The sequence below is a fragment of the Eptatretus burgeri genome, chromosome 16, assembly GCF_056783735.1.
Source record: "Eptatretus burgeri isolate ZD-2024b chromosome 16, Ebu_testis_v1, whole genome shotgun sequence".
In the NCBI taxonomy this organism is placed as follows: domain Eukaryota; kingdom Metazoa; phylum Chordata; class Myxini; order Myxiniformes; family Myxinidae; genus Eptatretus; species Eptatretus burgeri.
In genome coordinates, this window is record NC_140976.1 from 17,198,996 (window position 1) to 17,212,350 (window position 13,355).

Below are 13,355 nucleotides of genomic sequence, written 5' to 3' on the forward strand. Positions count from 1 at the left end.
TCATCCTTCTAAGGTCGGCAAAATGAGTGCCAGCATGCTGGTATCCTGTATCTGAGTGGTGACCCCTCCAAGATTGTGCCCAATAGCCAAGGAGACGGCTTAAGCAGCACCAATGCTCTGCACAGATTATGGTCTCAATGGGTGAGTGGAATAACACCTTGTACCAAATTGTATAAGACATCATTGCACCAGTTCACAATTTAAGGTATATTTATGGCCCAGTACACCAATAATTTGGTATGCTTGTCCGATTTTCAACATTAAATCAACAGTTTAATTGGCAGGCCTAATGTCTGCTGCTGTTCATTGAGGTTTGAAAGGTGAATTTCAAGTTTGGATGAGCTGTCCCAATAGTTTTGATCATATAGTGTAAACCAGAACACCACTTGGTAGAGTACATTCCTCCACCAGGCTGAACAGTTTACATTTTGTCTCTCACTGATGGACGGATCTGGATCTGGACTTGAACCAAAATCTAAACATGCTTGTTCTTGTCACCTAACCAACTCATCCACCAAGTTTTGTCATAATCCGTCCAATATGTTTGATGATATCACGCAATGCATCGCTTTTGTAACAACCTCTCAATGGTGAAGACTCACTTTAAAAATGAAAAAAATTCTCATATCCGGATCCGGACCTTCACCAAAATATAATCAATTTGTGTCACACACACACAACCTGTCCATCAAATTTCATTCGAATCCGTCCATAACTTTTTGAGATATCGTGATCACAAAAAAACAAACAGACAGACAGGGATGAAAACATAACGTCTATCCACCATTGGCGGTGGAGGTAATTAAACTCTGAACTTAAACCTCAGCGCTGGTCATCATATAAATTTTACTTTTTCAGAAAAACTTGTTGCTACTGTGGAAGGGGAAGTAAAAACATTAACAGTGAGAAATAATGAAAAATGACAGACATCCTCAATGCGTTCGATCAGATGTTTCATCCACACAGAAGTCCAAAATCAGGAGACGATGATTGATGCATTTGCCAGGTCTTAATGGGTCCTTCCGGGGATACTATACGTTACTATACGTGTTTTTACGGCATGAAAAGTGTGAGCCAGTGATGGAGAAAGTTAAAGTGATTATCGCAATAATTTCCTTTTTATAAAGCACGATGACAATCAAAAATGTGATAGTTTAAAAGTTAAAAAAAAACATTAGTGAGACATTGAGGGGCATTATCAAATGGGAATGTGAGCAGCAGGAAGCGAGGCAGAGTATACGCATCTAATTATTTATCAATTTACTAAAATGCTTTATCCAATATGATTCATTCATCACATTATGTTCTCAATGAACAGAAACAGCAAGATTACAGTTTGTTTGAGAGGTGGAAGTTGGGGAAACTTCCTAGATATATTCTGTTTCTCCAAGGCAGTGCAGTTTACCTTGGGCCACAGCCTGATCTCGGACAGATTTGCACTTTAAATTATAAATATATTTTTTTCTTATTCCTCTTCTTCGTCAAACAAGGTACAAAAGCATGTGTTTCTGTTTCACTAGAAATATACAAGATACACTGCATTGCCATTTGCTTTATATACAGTATATAGGGGCTGAGGCCAGGACTCTTTATCTATTTTACTTAGTGAGATTACACCTAAATCTGACTTGACGTCGAAAAATAATTGAAGTGGTTTGGATCTGGGCATGATGTTGCTCTTTGTTGTGAAGCACAACCTCAAGTCATCATATTTTTTCTCCCTGTGAGAGCACAAGAGTCGCTCACACGCACACGCACATGCACGCACTACATAAAACTACGTTATCAATGGATTCGCCAAAAACGACGACGACGACAATGATGTAAACACTTGTGATCATTACCTTAACAAAAAACATCTTAACGGAATCTTCGCACAACACGTCTCGAGAGTCCTTTGGCTGTTTTTTTTTTTTTTTGTGCTGCCCAATGCATAATAATCGCAGCAGTAATTCTACAGCCTGCAGTGCATGACAGTTTAGTGTGGGTCTAGCGTGGGCGTTCTTATGATCAGCTAGATCTCCGCTGGAGACGAACCTGCAGCCGGAGTCCAAAGGAAACAAGATGGAAGACTGCATGAGGTGTATGCAACAATAAATGAGATTTGCCAAACACTTGGGACTGGGCTTTGAAGGAATAAAATAAAATGCTGGAAAATATTTATTTTTCTTCATTGATGGGGAAAATACCATTTTTTAATGATGCGACAGAAAGTGCGTATTGATCAGGTGCTGCACAAGGAAAAATGACTGCAGTAGAATCTAATTATAGTATACAGTCTTCATACCTCAAACCTCATCGAATTTACCTGTTATCTTGTATTTCAAAAGGAAAACAAATCGACAGTTTAAATATATATATATATATATATATATTTTTTTAACTCGATAACAAGGAATGATGTTTGAGATCCGGGGCAATTGAGATTCGCTGGCAATATTGAGCATTCAAAAGTTTTGAATTATCCCGATTATCATATGAATTAAACTGTGGAATTAAAGGTTATGGGTTGAAGCAATCCTCGGTCATCTAAATATAGATGGGGATAATCGAATAATGGGAGGCTTGATTGAGAAAGGGAAGAGGAGCATACAGGGAAGGGGAGGTTTAAAAAGAGTGGAGAGGAAGTAAATGAGGTTGGGAGACGAAAGGAGAAAGCTTTTGTTCCCTACTAGAACAGCACTAGGTACATAATAATAATAATAATAATAATAATAATAATAATAACAACAACAACAACGAAAACAGCACTTGGTAGAGAGCATACCTCCGCCAGGCTGAACAGTTTACATATTGTATCCCAATGATAGAGTGGATCTGCATCTGGACCTCCAAAATGTAAACGGCTCGTTATTGTCACACGCCCAACCTGTCCACCAGCTTTCATCCGAATCCGTCCACAACTTTTTGAGATATCGTGCTATGTATAAGTTTAGCCCGATCTCTAAATGGTGAAGAATCACTTTAAAATTCTACTATCCAGATCTGGATCCGGATCTTCACCAAGATCGAATCAATTCATCCGTGTCACATTCCCAACATGCCCACCAAATATTCTTCTGAATCTGTCAATAATTTTTTGAGATATCCTGCTTACAGACAGACGGATTAATCGACAGGGTTGAAAACACAACCTCTGTCCACCTTTGGTGGTGGAGGTAAAAACAATAGCTGTGAACTTTGTTTGAAAATCATAATCTTTAAAAGGATGAAAGGGGAATACATGCATCATTTGGAGGAAGTTGAGGCTAAAGTTTCACCATTTTTGCAAATGTAATACGTAGGTTCCAACCATGTATTAAATGAATGCAAGGTTGGGGGAGAGGGAGAGATTTGATGCAGTAAAAATAAGCAATGATAATTTGTGCAAGAACATGATTCCTTTCTTAGCTTGAACAAAGAATGAGGACTCAACATGAACAGGACAAAATGAAAAACATATCAAGGTGCGGAATATGTCTTACCAGCGTGGTGAATATGTAATGATAATATTCAGTCATCATCCCCATAGACAGCACCTGTAAAGGAAGCAAAAGGCATTACAGGGCCTTATTTCGGTGAGACAAAAACCAAACACATATCCATGATAGCTTGTGCAAGCAAGAATGGTGAGCAAAGTCTCAAATTCGATTATATTGGTCAACTAAATAAGAGGGCAAACGGAATAGGCAGGCAACGGAGATCATTTGGAAACATTTGGTTGTCATGCCAAATCCAATGTCAGCTCACACAACTTTGTTTATATTACAGTCATTGTGTTCACACTGAGCACATATCCTTTCCACCCTTCTTCCTGGAGATGCTGCAGAAGCCTTTCAACGTGGAACAGGATGAAAAAGCCGCTAAGTTTGTGTTTACGTGAAAAATGCGCGAGACAAATATTTTGAATTTTATTTTTACAAGAATCATGCAAGGACAAACAACAAGGATACAAGATGCAGAAAGAGACAATTCTGCCATCTGTGCCTGTGGCATGACTCCATCATACTATAATGGAGCTGTGGCTTATATGGGTGTGTATGTCCGCTCTGTACCCATTAGTTGGACAGCTGGCAAGACTCAACCCACCATTATAACCTGAAAAAATAAAAAATCATAGTCTGCCATTTTGTGAAGGCACATAAGCCTCAGGCCTTAGGCCTCTGGTGTCAGCTCATTATCCAGTGCAATTGGAATCATTTGAGTTCCATAACCATGATGTATTATGCATGTATGCCTGGTGTTGGTTTAATGGTTTGGGTGGTGGGTTTGGGATCCCAGGATCCTGAGTTCAAATCCTGCTCGCCTGTTGAATTAATACCAGATGCGGTTGACTCTGCCTATCATCCTTCTGAGGTTGGCAAAATGAGTGCCAGCATGTTGGTATCCTGTGTCGGAGTGATGATCCGTTCAGTATTGTGCCCAATAGCCAAGGAGACTGCTTTGACAGCACCGATACTCTGCACAGAGTATGGTCCCAATGGATGGATTAATTATGTATGTGCATAAGCAGAACACAAGTTTTTGCTTCATGTATGTAACCTGGGTTATTTTTTTGATTAATTATGGGAATGACTGAAGTAGCGGTCTGTTGCCTATACACCACCCAAATGAAGGGATGAGCAATTTGTTTACTAAATGATGGCTTTTGAGCATAATTTCGACTTTAGCAAAAGTTTTCAAGGCTGATTAGTGTTAACAATACAGAAGGGTCACCAATAAACAGCATTAAGCATGTTTTTGCTTCATGTATGCAATCTGGGTTGCAGTGGTCTATTGTGTATCCATCCATTGGGGGAAAAAATGTTCAAAACCTAGAACAAGGTGTGGAAGTACTCCGGAAGTTTAACTGACATTAACTACGTGCAAAGGAATAAAACCATTCGGTGTGAACAACCTCATCAATCATCAGTCATGTGCCTCGAGGCAGGTATTGAGGTGAAATGTTGAAAAGCAGTCTTCAGGCTTCTGCCCAAAAAGTACAGATTAATTTATTTTTTCAAGCTTTGTTAATTTGTTCTTTTTTAACGAGAGAGCTATTTATTTTAATCTTCACCTCTGAATCAATTGTCACATCTAAATTCACGTAGGAGTCTCCTTACCCCCATTTTCTCTTTTCACCTGTCACCCTCTATCTCCCAACTGCATTCCACAATTGCATGCTACCTATTGATTGCCATTGTTTTTCTTTGTTTTGTTTTTTTAAATTATGAGCAAGTCAAGATGCTTTTGAGGTAGCTAAAGTTAGGCCGTGCGTGGCCTCCCAACTCGTCTTGTGCCATGACTGGCTAAGGCTATGTCTAAAAGGAACTGTGCGATGCACTCGAGATTGTGCGTTTCATTTATTATGAAAAATATGACATGACCAAACATGAGAGATCAGAGAACACCTTACCCCCCACGCAGTCTTGAGAAAAAGGACACGGGAAGGGTCATTTCAACTCTTTCTTTGCATTTTCGAGCACAATTTATATTTCCTACGAGCTGCCATTTTGTCTGAATCTCGATATTCCGCAACACTGAGAGCGTGAGCGGTACATTTGATTGGTCAAGATGGCATCAAATGGCGTAATATTTTGTCTAAGGACTGCTAAACTGAAGATCAACAGAGGTGTCAAGAAGGTGATTTGTATTCCACAGTGTCCAAGTGTATAATTAAATTGAAATAAAATAAAGGTTTTAAAGGTTGTAGAAAAACACAAAAAAAAATTATTTTTTCAGAAATTTACCACTATTGACGCACCGTCTTTCACACCACCTTATTCAACACATTAAATTAATTATTCCTGCCTGGTGTTTGTGTGCTTTATGATGTCCCCAAAACAGTTGAGTTTCCTGTTTGGAATGATTTTCAATTTTGTTTGACCGTCAGGCAGGCAGACACACTTAACCATTTACCCTACTCCTCTGATGTGCACTCGGGATGAAATTACATACAAATTTCCAAATTCAGAGCAAAAATATTCGTGTTCTACAATGTTCAAAATATAAAATTCAATTGAAATTAAGTAGTTCCTCGATCATAGACTGACATCTGCAGACAGAACGACAGACCAACAAAGGGAACCAATTGCTTTACCCTGCTTTTCACTTCGTACGCAAGGTAATAACTTGATGATTTGTTCTTTAAAGAAGGTAAGGAGCTGGGTAGATGGCTGGAATGCAGCAGGCTTGGTTGGTTCACTGATATTTTCAGAGAGGTTTTGATAAGATGCCACATCGAAATTCACGTCGTTCAATTGACGTCTTAATTCAATTCAACTTTTATAATAACATCTAAATATATTCATTTTCATATTCACGTAATATACAATTAGAAATAGACACAGGAGACAGCCAACCAGCCCAACATGCCCTGTGTCACATACCACACGCCATCGACACCACCACCCACCCACACCCCACCCCCATCACCCTAACCTAATTACCATTTTACAGCACTTACACACCTTATCCCCACAGGGATACTACTCTTGCTTGGATAAGTCAGTGATGTCCATAAAAGGCAGGCTCTTACCTTAACTAGTATCCCTCCTTTGTGACATCTTATCAAAACCTCTCTGAAAACGTCATTACACTGAGTCTGCTGCATTCCAACCATTTAGCAGCTGGTAACCTTGTTTAAGAAATGCCACCGAAGGTGCCACCGTAAAAGAAATGTATTACCTCGCCACCGAAGGTGGATGAAGGTTATGTTTTCACCTCTGTCTGTTTGTCTGTCTGTCTGTGAACAAGATATCTCAAAAAGTAGTGGACGGATTCAGACAAAATTTGGTGGAGAGGTTGTGTGTGTGTGACAAGGATGAAATGTTTAAATTTTTGGTGAAAATCCGGATCCAGCTACTAAAAATTTTAAACTGATTCTTCAGCATTGAGTGATAGAGCTAAAACCGATATATAGCACAATATCTCAAAAGGTTAAGAATGGATTCCGACAAAACTAGGTGGAAGAGTCGGTGAGGTGACAAGAACAAGCTGATTCGATTTTGGTTCAGGTCAGGATCCAGATCCAACCTACAAGTGGGATACAAAATGTAAACTGTTCAGCCTGGAAGAGGTATGCGCTCTACCGAGTGCTGTTCTAGTTTGGTCATCATCTATCTTTCATAATAAATGAAATGCCCAATTACGAGTGCATTACACTGTTCCTTTTGGACATAGCCTGTGCAAGTCATGGCATTAGACGAATGGAGGTGCTCTGGAAGGCATCTTGACTTGTGCAGCATTTAAAAAAAAAGGCAATCATTAGTCAGCATGCAATTGCAGAACACAATTTAGAGATAGAGGGTTACAGGTGAAAAGAGAAAATAGGGAGAAGGAGACTGCAATGTATTAAATGTCTGCAGTGCATTCCTTCAAATCTTCAAAAAGCGCAGCGAAAGAATTACTGTGGTAATAGGGCGCAAGTCGAAGTAACATTGTCATGATAGCTCTATTTGCCATCGCAAGTAAATTGAAAACAAAATGAAACAAGTCTCAATTACTATCAGACCTGCTTGAGGATGTCTGCAGCGGCAATGTAGCCGCAGTCGAAGATTACGAAGAACTCCTTCCCCCGTTTCATCTCACGAAGGAGCGGCTTGGCATCCTTTGTGCCCACAGGCAGCTGCCGGATTTTCAGCTTGATGTTGTAACGTGATGGAGCTTTGATGAGTTCTTGCAGTCTAATGAGGCCTGCAGGAGCAATGTGGCATTGGGAATTGTGCAGGCAGGGGTTTGAGGGGGATAGAGAAGCAAAAGCTGAGGGAGTCAGTGACTTTGGTCTCTTGGCTACAGATGAATAAAAAGAGAACTACAAAAAAAAAATGCACATTATTCTTTTGACTTTGTTGATGATGAAGTATGATCTGGAGGTACTCATGAGCTGTATATTTTCACAAACATGAACCATCCTTTTTCACGAGTGAAAAAAGTGTTCTATTTTCTGTATTTTCCTTTTGATGATTATAACTTTGGATAATATTAGTAAGCCAAAATATTTAACACTCATTGGTGTTTCTTCATCTTATGCTGCTGTTAAAACGTGACACCAGTTGTAGTGCACTAAATCTCCAAACACAACTCTCCAGATGGAGACATATCAAGGCTTTTCTTTCTTTCTTTTCATTGTAAAATCATTGGCTTTGCTCTGGTCTTCAGGGAAATATCATTTTCAATGTAGGTGTTCATTTTGAAATAATACATTTACATTTTGACGTTGGCAATATTTTTAAATTTTTATTATTACTATAATTATTATTTCCTATTTTTTGCATTTTTTGACATTCTGAAATCCGAAAAAAAATTTCTTATCTTCCAATATCGGTATGTGAGATCAGAAAACGAAATATCATTTTGGACGAGAATAATATGAAATCTCACAATGGAAAATGACAGCAATAATAATAATAATAATAATAATAATAATAATATTGAAAATAAAATAACTAGCAGGTACCCGTGGAAATTCTTGTACTGTAAAATGTTACTTCAACATATTATGCAAAGAAACAGTTAAATATCATATGAATTTAATATTGCCTCACGATGTGCTTCCTGAAGATGTTGCTGGATAAAATGAACCATATATATATATATATATATATATATATATATATATATTTTAAGCCTGGTGTGTTGGCGCAGTGGTTAGGGCAGCGGCTTGGGATCCAAAAGGTCCTGAGTTCAAGCCCCGTTGGGCCACTGAATTAATACACCAGGGGGTTGACTCAGCCTGTCATCCTTCCGAGGTCGGCGAAATGAGTACCAGTGTACTGGGCCGGTGTATACCCCGGTTAAATAGGTGTACCATATCCCTGTGTGTCGTAAGAGGCGACCAGGGTTGCGTCAGGAAGGGCATCCGGCGTAAAACATGTGCCAAATCACTATGCGGATCGGATGATCCGCTGTGGCGACCCCTAACGGGAGCAGCCGAAAGGAGAAGAAGAAGATATATATATATATATATATATATATATATATATATATATATATATATATATATATATATATATATATATATATATATATATATATATATATTGTTACGGCTGTGGAAATTCACAATACACCATAAAGGTTCCTTAGATCAGTTATGACGCTAAGTTTATGTGCAGATAGGTACCCACCGTTGTTTAAAGGGGATTCTTCGTGTTCACCAGGCTGCCATTTTTGAGATAGCCATTTTTTTGAGATAGCCATTTTTCTTTTCTATCGTTATTTTGAGCCACCATTGCAACAAACCTCCACACAAACAACCGCCACCAGCAATGTCGCTCTCAACAACCACTTCCGAATGGCAGAACAAAAAGCACTTGAGAAGCCTGTGGGATTTTTTTCCCGCCTGATTCTCCCGCTTGTTCTTCCCCGCGCTTGGTGTGGGGGAGGTGCGATCCGAGCGGCGGTCAAAGGTCATGTGAAGGAGTGGCCTGATTTGGGGGGAATAATTCCCTGGCCCCGAGCCAAAACTGACTTTCCTCGTCCCCCGCACAGCACGGGGAGGGGGGAGCGAGAAGGCACGCCCCTTTTTGGGAAGCTTCCAGAAGGGAGGTGGAGCCAGAAACAGGGCGGGGCAAAGGGCGGAGCCCCGCTTTACAAAAGGTGAACAGACGCGAGGCTCGGGGTCTCTTCTCGGTTCATGCTGGCTCGTTCGTTCTTGGTCTTATGGAGCTGGTCACCCCTTGGGCTTCTCTTCTCCCTCCTTTCGTTTGGACCTCTTCGTTTGGACTCTTCGTTTTGGGCTTCTCTCTCTCTGGTCCTGAAGTCCCTTCTGCCCTTTAGTCTTTTGCTTGTTTGGTCGTGGGTCGTGGAAGCACCAGCAGCAACACCGGAGAGAGCTCGCTGACCACGCCAGGGGCCCGAGGTCAGGCACGGCTACGCAAGGCCGTGGGGAGTCGACGTCGCGACCTGCCTACCGTCGCGCCACAAGGACGCGGGTAAGACCCATCGGTCTCACGGGACCCGTTCGGTCTTCCAGGTCCCGTGCCATAAAGGTTTACGAACCCCATCTACCTCCCTGCCTATGGGGAGGGTTTTCCTGTCGTTTTTGTATGCATGCTGTGGTGCCGAGTCCTGCCGAGTAGAAACTGTGCATGTAAATTGATTAAGTAACTGTGCATGTAAATTGATCCTTGCTAGCTAGATCCTATAGTCAGTCGTATTGCTTTTGTTTTCTATTTCTTGCTTGTAAAGTGCATGATTCCATGCTTGTGTTGTGTGTGCAATATGTGCTTTAAATAAATGTCCTTGTGTGAAATGTATCCCGTTTGTCGTCTTTTTCCCTTTTGAAAGTGCCATCTTGAATCGCGGAATAAATTAGTAGAGGGTTTCAAACACCCGGTAAAGAAGAATCTGAACCGTCGAGGTCGGCGATAACACCGCTCGGTTATCCCTGTAGTACGGAACGAACCGCTTAAGCGGTTCGTGTCCTAAGCCGACGTGCGGCGTGGTGCAACCCCTCGGTAGGTTACCCGCGCGGGTATTTAGGTATATCGACATTCGGCGATTCACCCTATTTCACGTGGATAGAATGTGGACTGGGTTGTGGTGAGGTTAAACCCTCACCCGTGACTGGCTCCTGGCGGTAGTTCCAGGAGGGTCACGACTGAATTGTCCATCCGGTGGAAGACGCGGTCACGGTTAGAGTTACGTGGCCGATCGCACGCCAGGCAGGCCAGAATTTGTAACAATATATATATATATATATATATATATATATATATATATATATATATATATATATATATGTATGTATATATATTTGTATATAAATGGTGTGTATATATATATTTGTATATAAATATATTCAAATATATATACATATATATATATATATATATATATATATATATATATATATATATATATATATATATATTGTTACAAATTCTGGCCTGCCTGGCGTGCGGACAGGTTTGTATATAAATATATTGAGGAGGGTGTCTGACCGAGTGATGAGTGTGAAGTTGGAAATTGAAGGGGTGATGATGAATGTCATCAGTGCATATGCCCCACATATGGGGTGTGAGATGGAGTATAAAGAAGATTTCTGGAGTGAGTTAGATGAAGTGGTGGAGAGTGTATCCAAGGATGAAAGAGTGGTGATTGGAGCAGATTTCAATGGACATGTTGGGGAAGGGAATAAAGAGGATGAGGAGGTGATGGGGAGGTACGGTCTCAACAAGAGAAATGTGGAAGGGCAAATGGTGGTAGAGTTTGCAAAAAGAATGGAAATGGCAGTGGTAAATACGTATTTCAAGAAGAAGGAGGAACACAGGGTGACATACAAGAGTGGAGGAAAGTGCACACAGGTGGATTACATCTTAAGTAGGAGATGCAACCTGAAAGAGATTAGTGACTGTAAGGTTGTGGCAGGGGAGAGTGGAGCTCGACAGCATCGATTGGTGGTCTGTAGGATGACTTTAGAGGTGAGGTTGAGGAAGAGAGTGAGGGCTGAACCAAGGACCAGATGGTGGAAGCTGAAGGAGGAAGACTGTTGCGTGAAATTTAGGGAGGAGGTGAGACAGGCGTTGGATGGTGGTAAAGATGGGTGGGATGATTGGGCAACGACAGCAGAAGTTGTGAGGGAGATAGCTAGGAAGGTACTTGGTGTGACATCTGGACAGAGGAAGGAAGATAAGGAGACTTGGTGGTGGAATGAGGAAGTACAGGAAAGTATAAGGAAGAAGGGGTTGGCGAAAAAGAAGTGGGATAGTCAGAGAGATGAAGAAAGTCGGCAGGAGTACAAGGAGTGGCGTCGAAAAGCAAAAGAGAGGTGGCTAAGGCCAAGGAAAAGGCATATGACGAGCTGTATGAGAAGTTGGATACAAAAGAAGGGGAAAAGGATTTATACCGATTGGCAAGACAGAGGGACCGAGCTGGGAAGGATGTGCTGCAGGTTAGGGTGATAAAGGACGCAAATGGGAATGTGCTGACGAGCGAGGAGAGTGTGTTGAGAAGGTGGATGGAGTACTTTGAGGAGCTGATGAATGAAGAAAATGAGAGAGAGAGAAGGTTGGAAGAGGTGGAGATAGTGAATCTGGAAGTGGGGTGGATCAGCAAGGATGAAGTGAGGACTGCTATGAAGAAGATGAAAAGTGGAAAGGCGGTTGGCCCAGATGGTATACCAGTGGAGGCATGGAAGTGCTGAGGAGAGATGGCAGTGGGGTTGTTAACCAGATTGTTTAATAAAGTCTTGGAAAGTGAGAGGATGCCAGAGGAGTGGAGATTAAGTGTGCTGGTTCCGATTTTCAAGAATAAGGGTGATGTGCAGAGCTGTGGAAATTACAGAGGGATAAAGTTGTTAAGCCACACCATGAAGTTGTGGGAAAGAGTAGTGGAAGCTCGGTTGAGAGGAGAGGTGATGATCTGTGAGCAGCAATATGGGTTTATGCCAGGAAAGAGCACCACTGATGCAATGTTTGCTTTGAGAATGTTGATGGAGAAGTATAGGGAAGGCCAGAAAGAGTTACATTGTGTGTTTGTGGATTTAGAGAAAGCTTATGATAGGGTGCCAAGAGAGGAGTTGTGGTATTGTATGAGGAAGTCGGGAGTGTTGGAGAAGTATGTGAGGATCGTGCAGGATATGTATGAGGACAGTGTGACAGCGGTGAGGTGTGCGGTAGGAATGACGGACCGGTTTAAGGTTAAAGTGGGATTGCACCAAGGATCGACTCTGAGCCCTTTCCTGTTTGCAATGGTGATGGACAGGTTGACGGACGAGATCAGACTGGAGTCTCCATGGACCATGATGTTCGCGGATGACATCATGATCTGTAGGGAGAGTAGGGAGCAGGCTGAATCGAGCCTTGAGAGGTGGAGGTACGCACTGGAGAGAAGGGGAATGTTAGTCAGTAGGAGTAGGACGGAGTACATGTGCGTAAATGAGAGGGAGGGTGGTGGTATGGTGCAGTTGCAAGGAGTTGAGGTGGGGAAGGTGGATTGGTTTAAATACTTGGGATCAACTGTCCAAAGTAACGGAGAGTGTGGGAGAGAAGTGAAAAAGAGAGTGCAGGCAGGATGGAGTGGGTGGAGAAGAGTTGCAGGAGTGATTTGTGACAGAAGGGTAGCTGCAAGAGTGAAGGGGAAAGTATACAAGACGGTAGTGAGACCAGCTATGTTGTATGGTTTGGAGGCGGTGGCGCTAACAATAAGACATGAAGCGGAGCTTGAGGTGGCAGAGTTAAAGAAGCTGCGATTCTCGTTGGGAGTGACGAGGATGGATAGGATAAGAAATGAGTGTATTAGAGGGACAGCGCAGGTAGGACGGTTTGGAAACAAAGTGAGAGAGGCGAGATTGAGATGGTTTGGACATGTGCACAGGAGGGAAATGGAGTATATCGGGAGAAGGATGTTGAAGATGGAGCCGCCAGGCAGGAGGAGAAGAGGTAGGCCAAAGA

General features: G+C 41.7%; 1 protein-coding gene across 1 annotated transcript in view; it reads right to left on the reverse strand.

The window, feature by feature from the left end:
• LOC147010612 (glutamate receptor ionotropic, kainate 2-like) overlaps nucleotides 1–13,355 on the reverse strand; it is a 298,336-nt gene that overhangs the window by 167,020 nt on the left and 117,961 nt on the right. The window contains exons 5-6 of the mRNA XM_085860314.1: nucleotides 7,472–7,653; nucleotides 3,465–3,518 (exon numbers count right to left, since the gene is read on the reverse strand). Of these exons, the coding sequence (XP_085716440.1) occupies nucleotides 3,465–3,518; nucleotides 7,472–7,653 (236 nt within the window). The remainder of the gene's footprint in view (nucleotides 1–3,464; nucleotides 3,519–7,471; nucleotides 7,654–13,355) is intronic.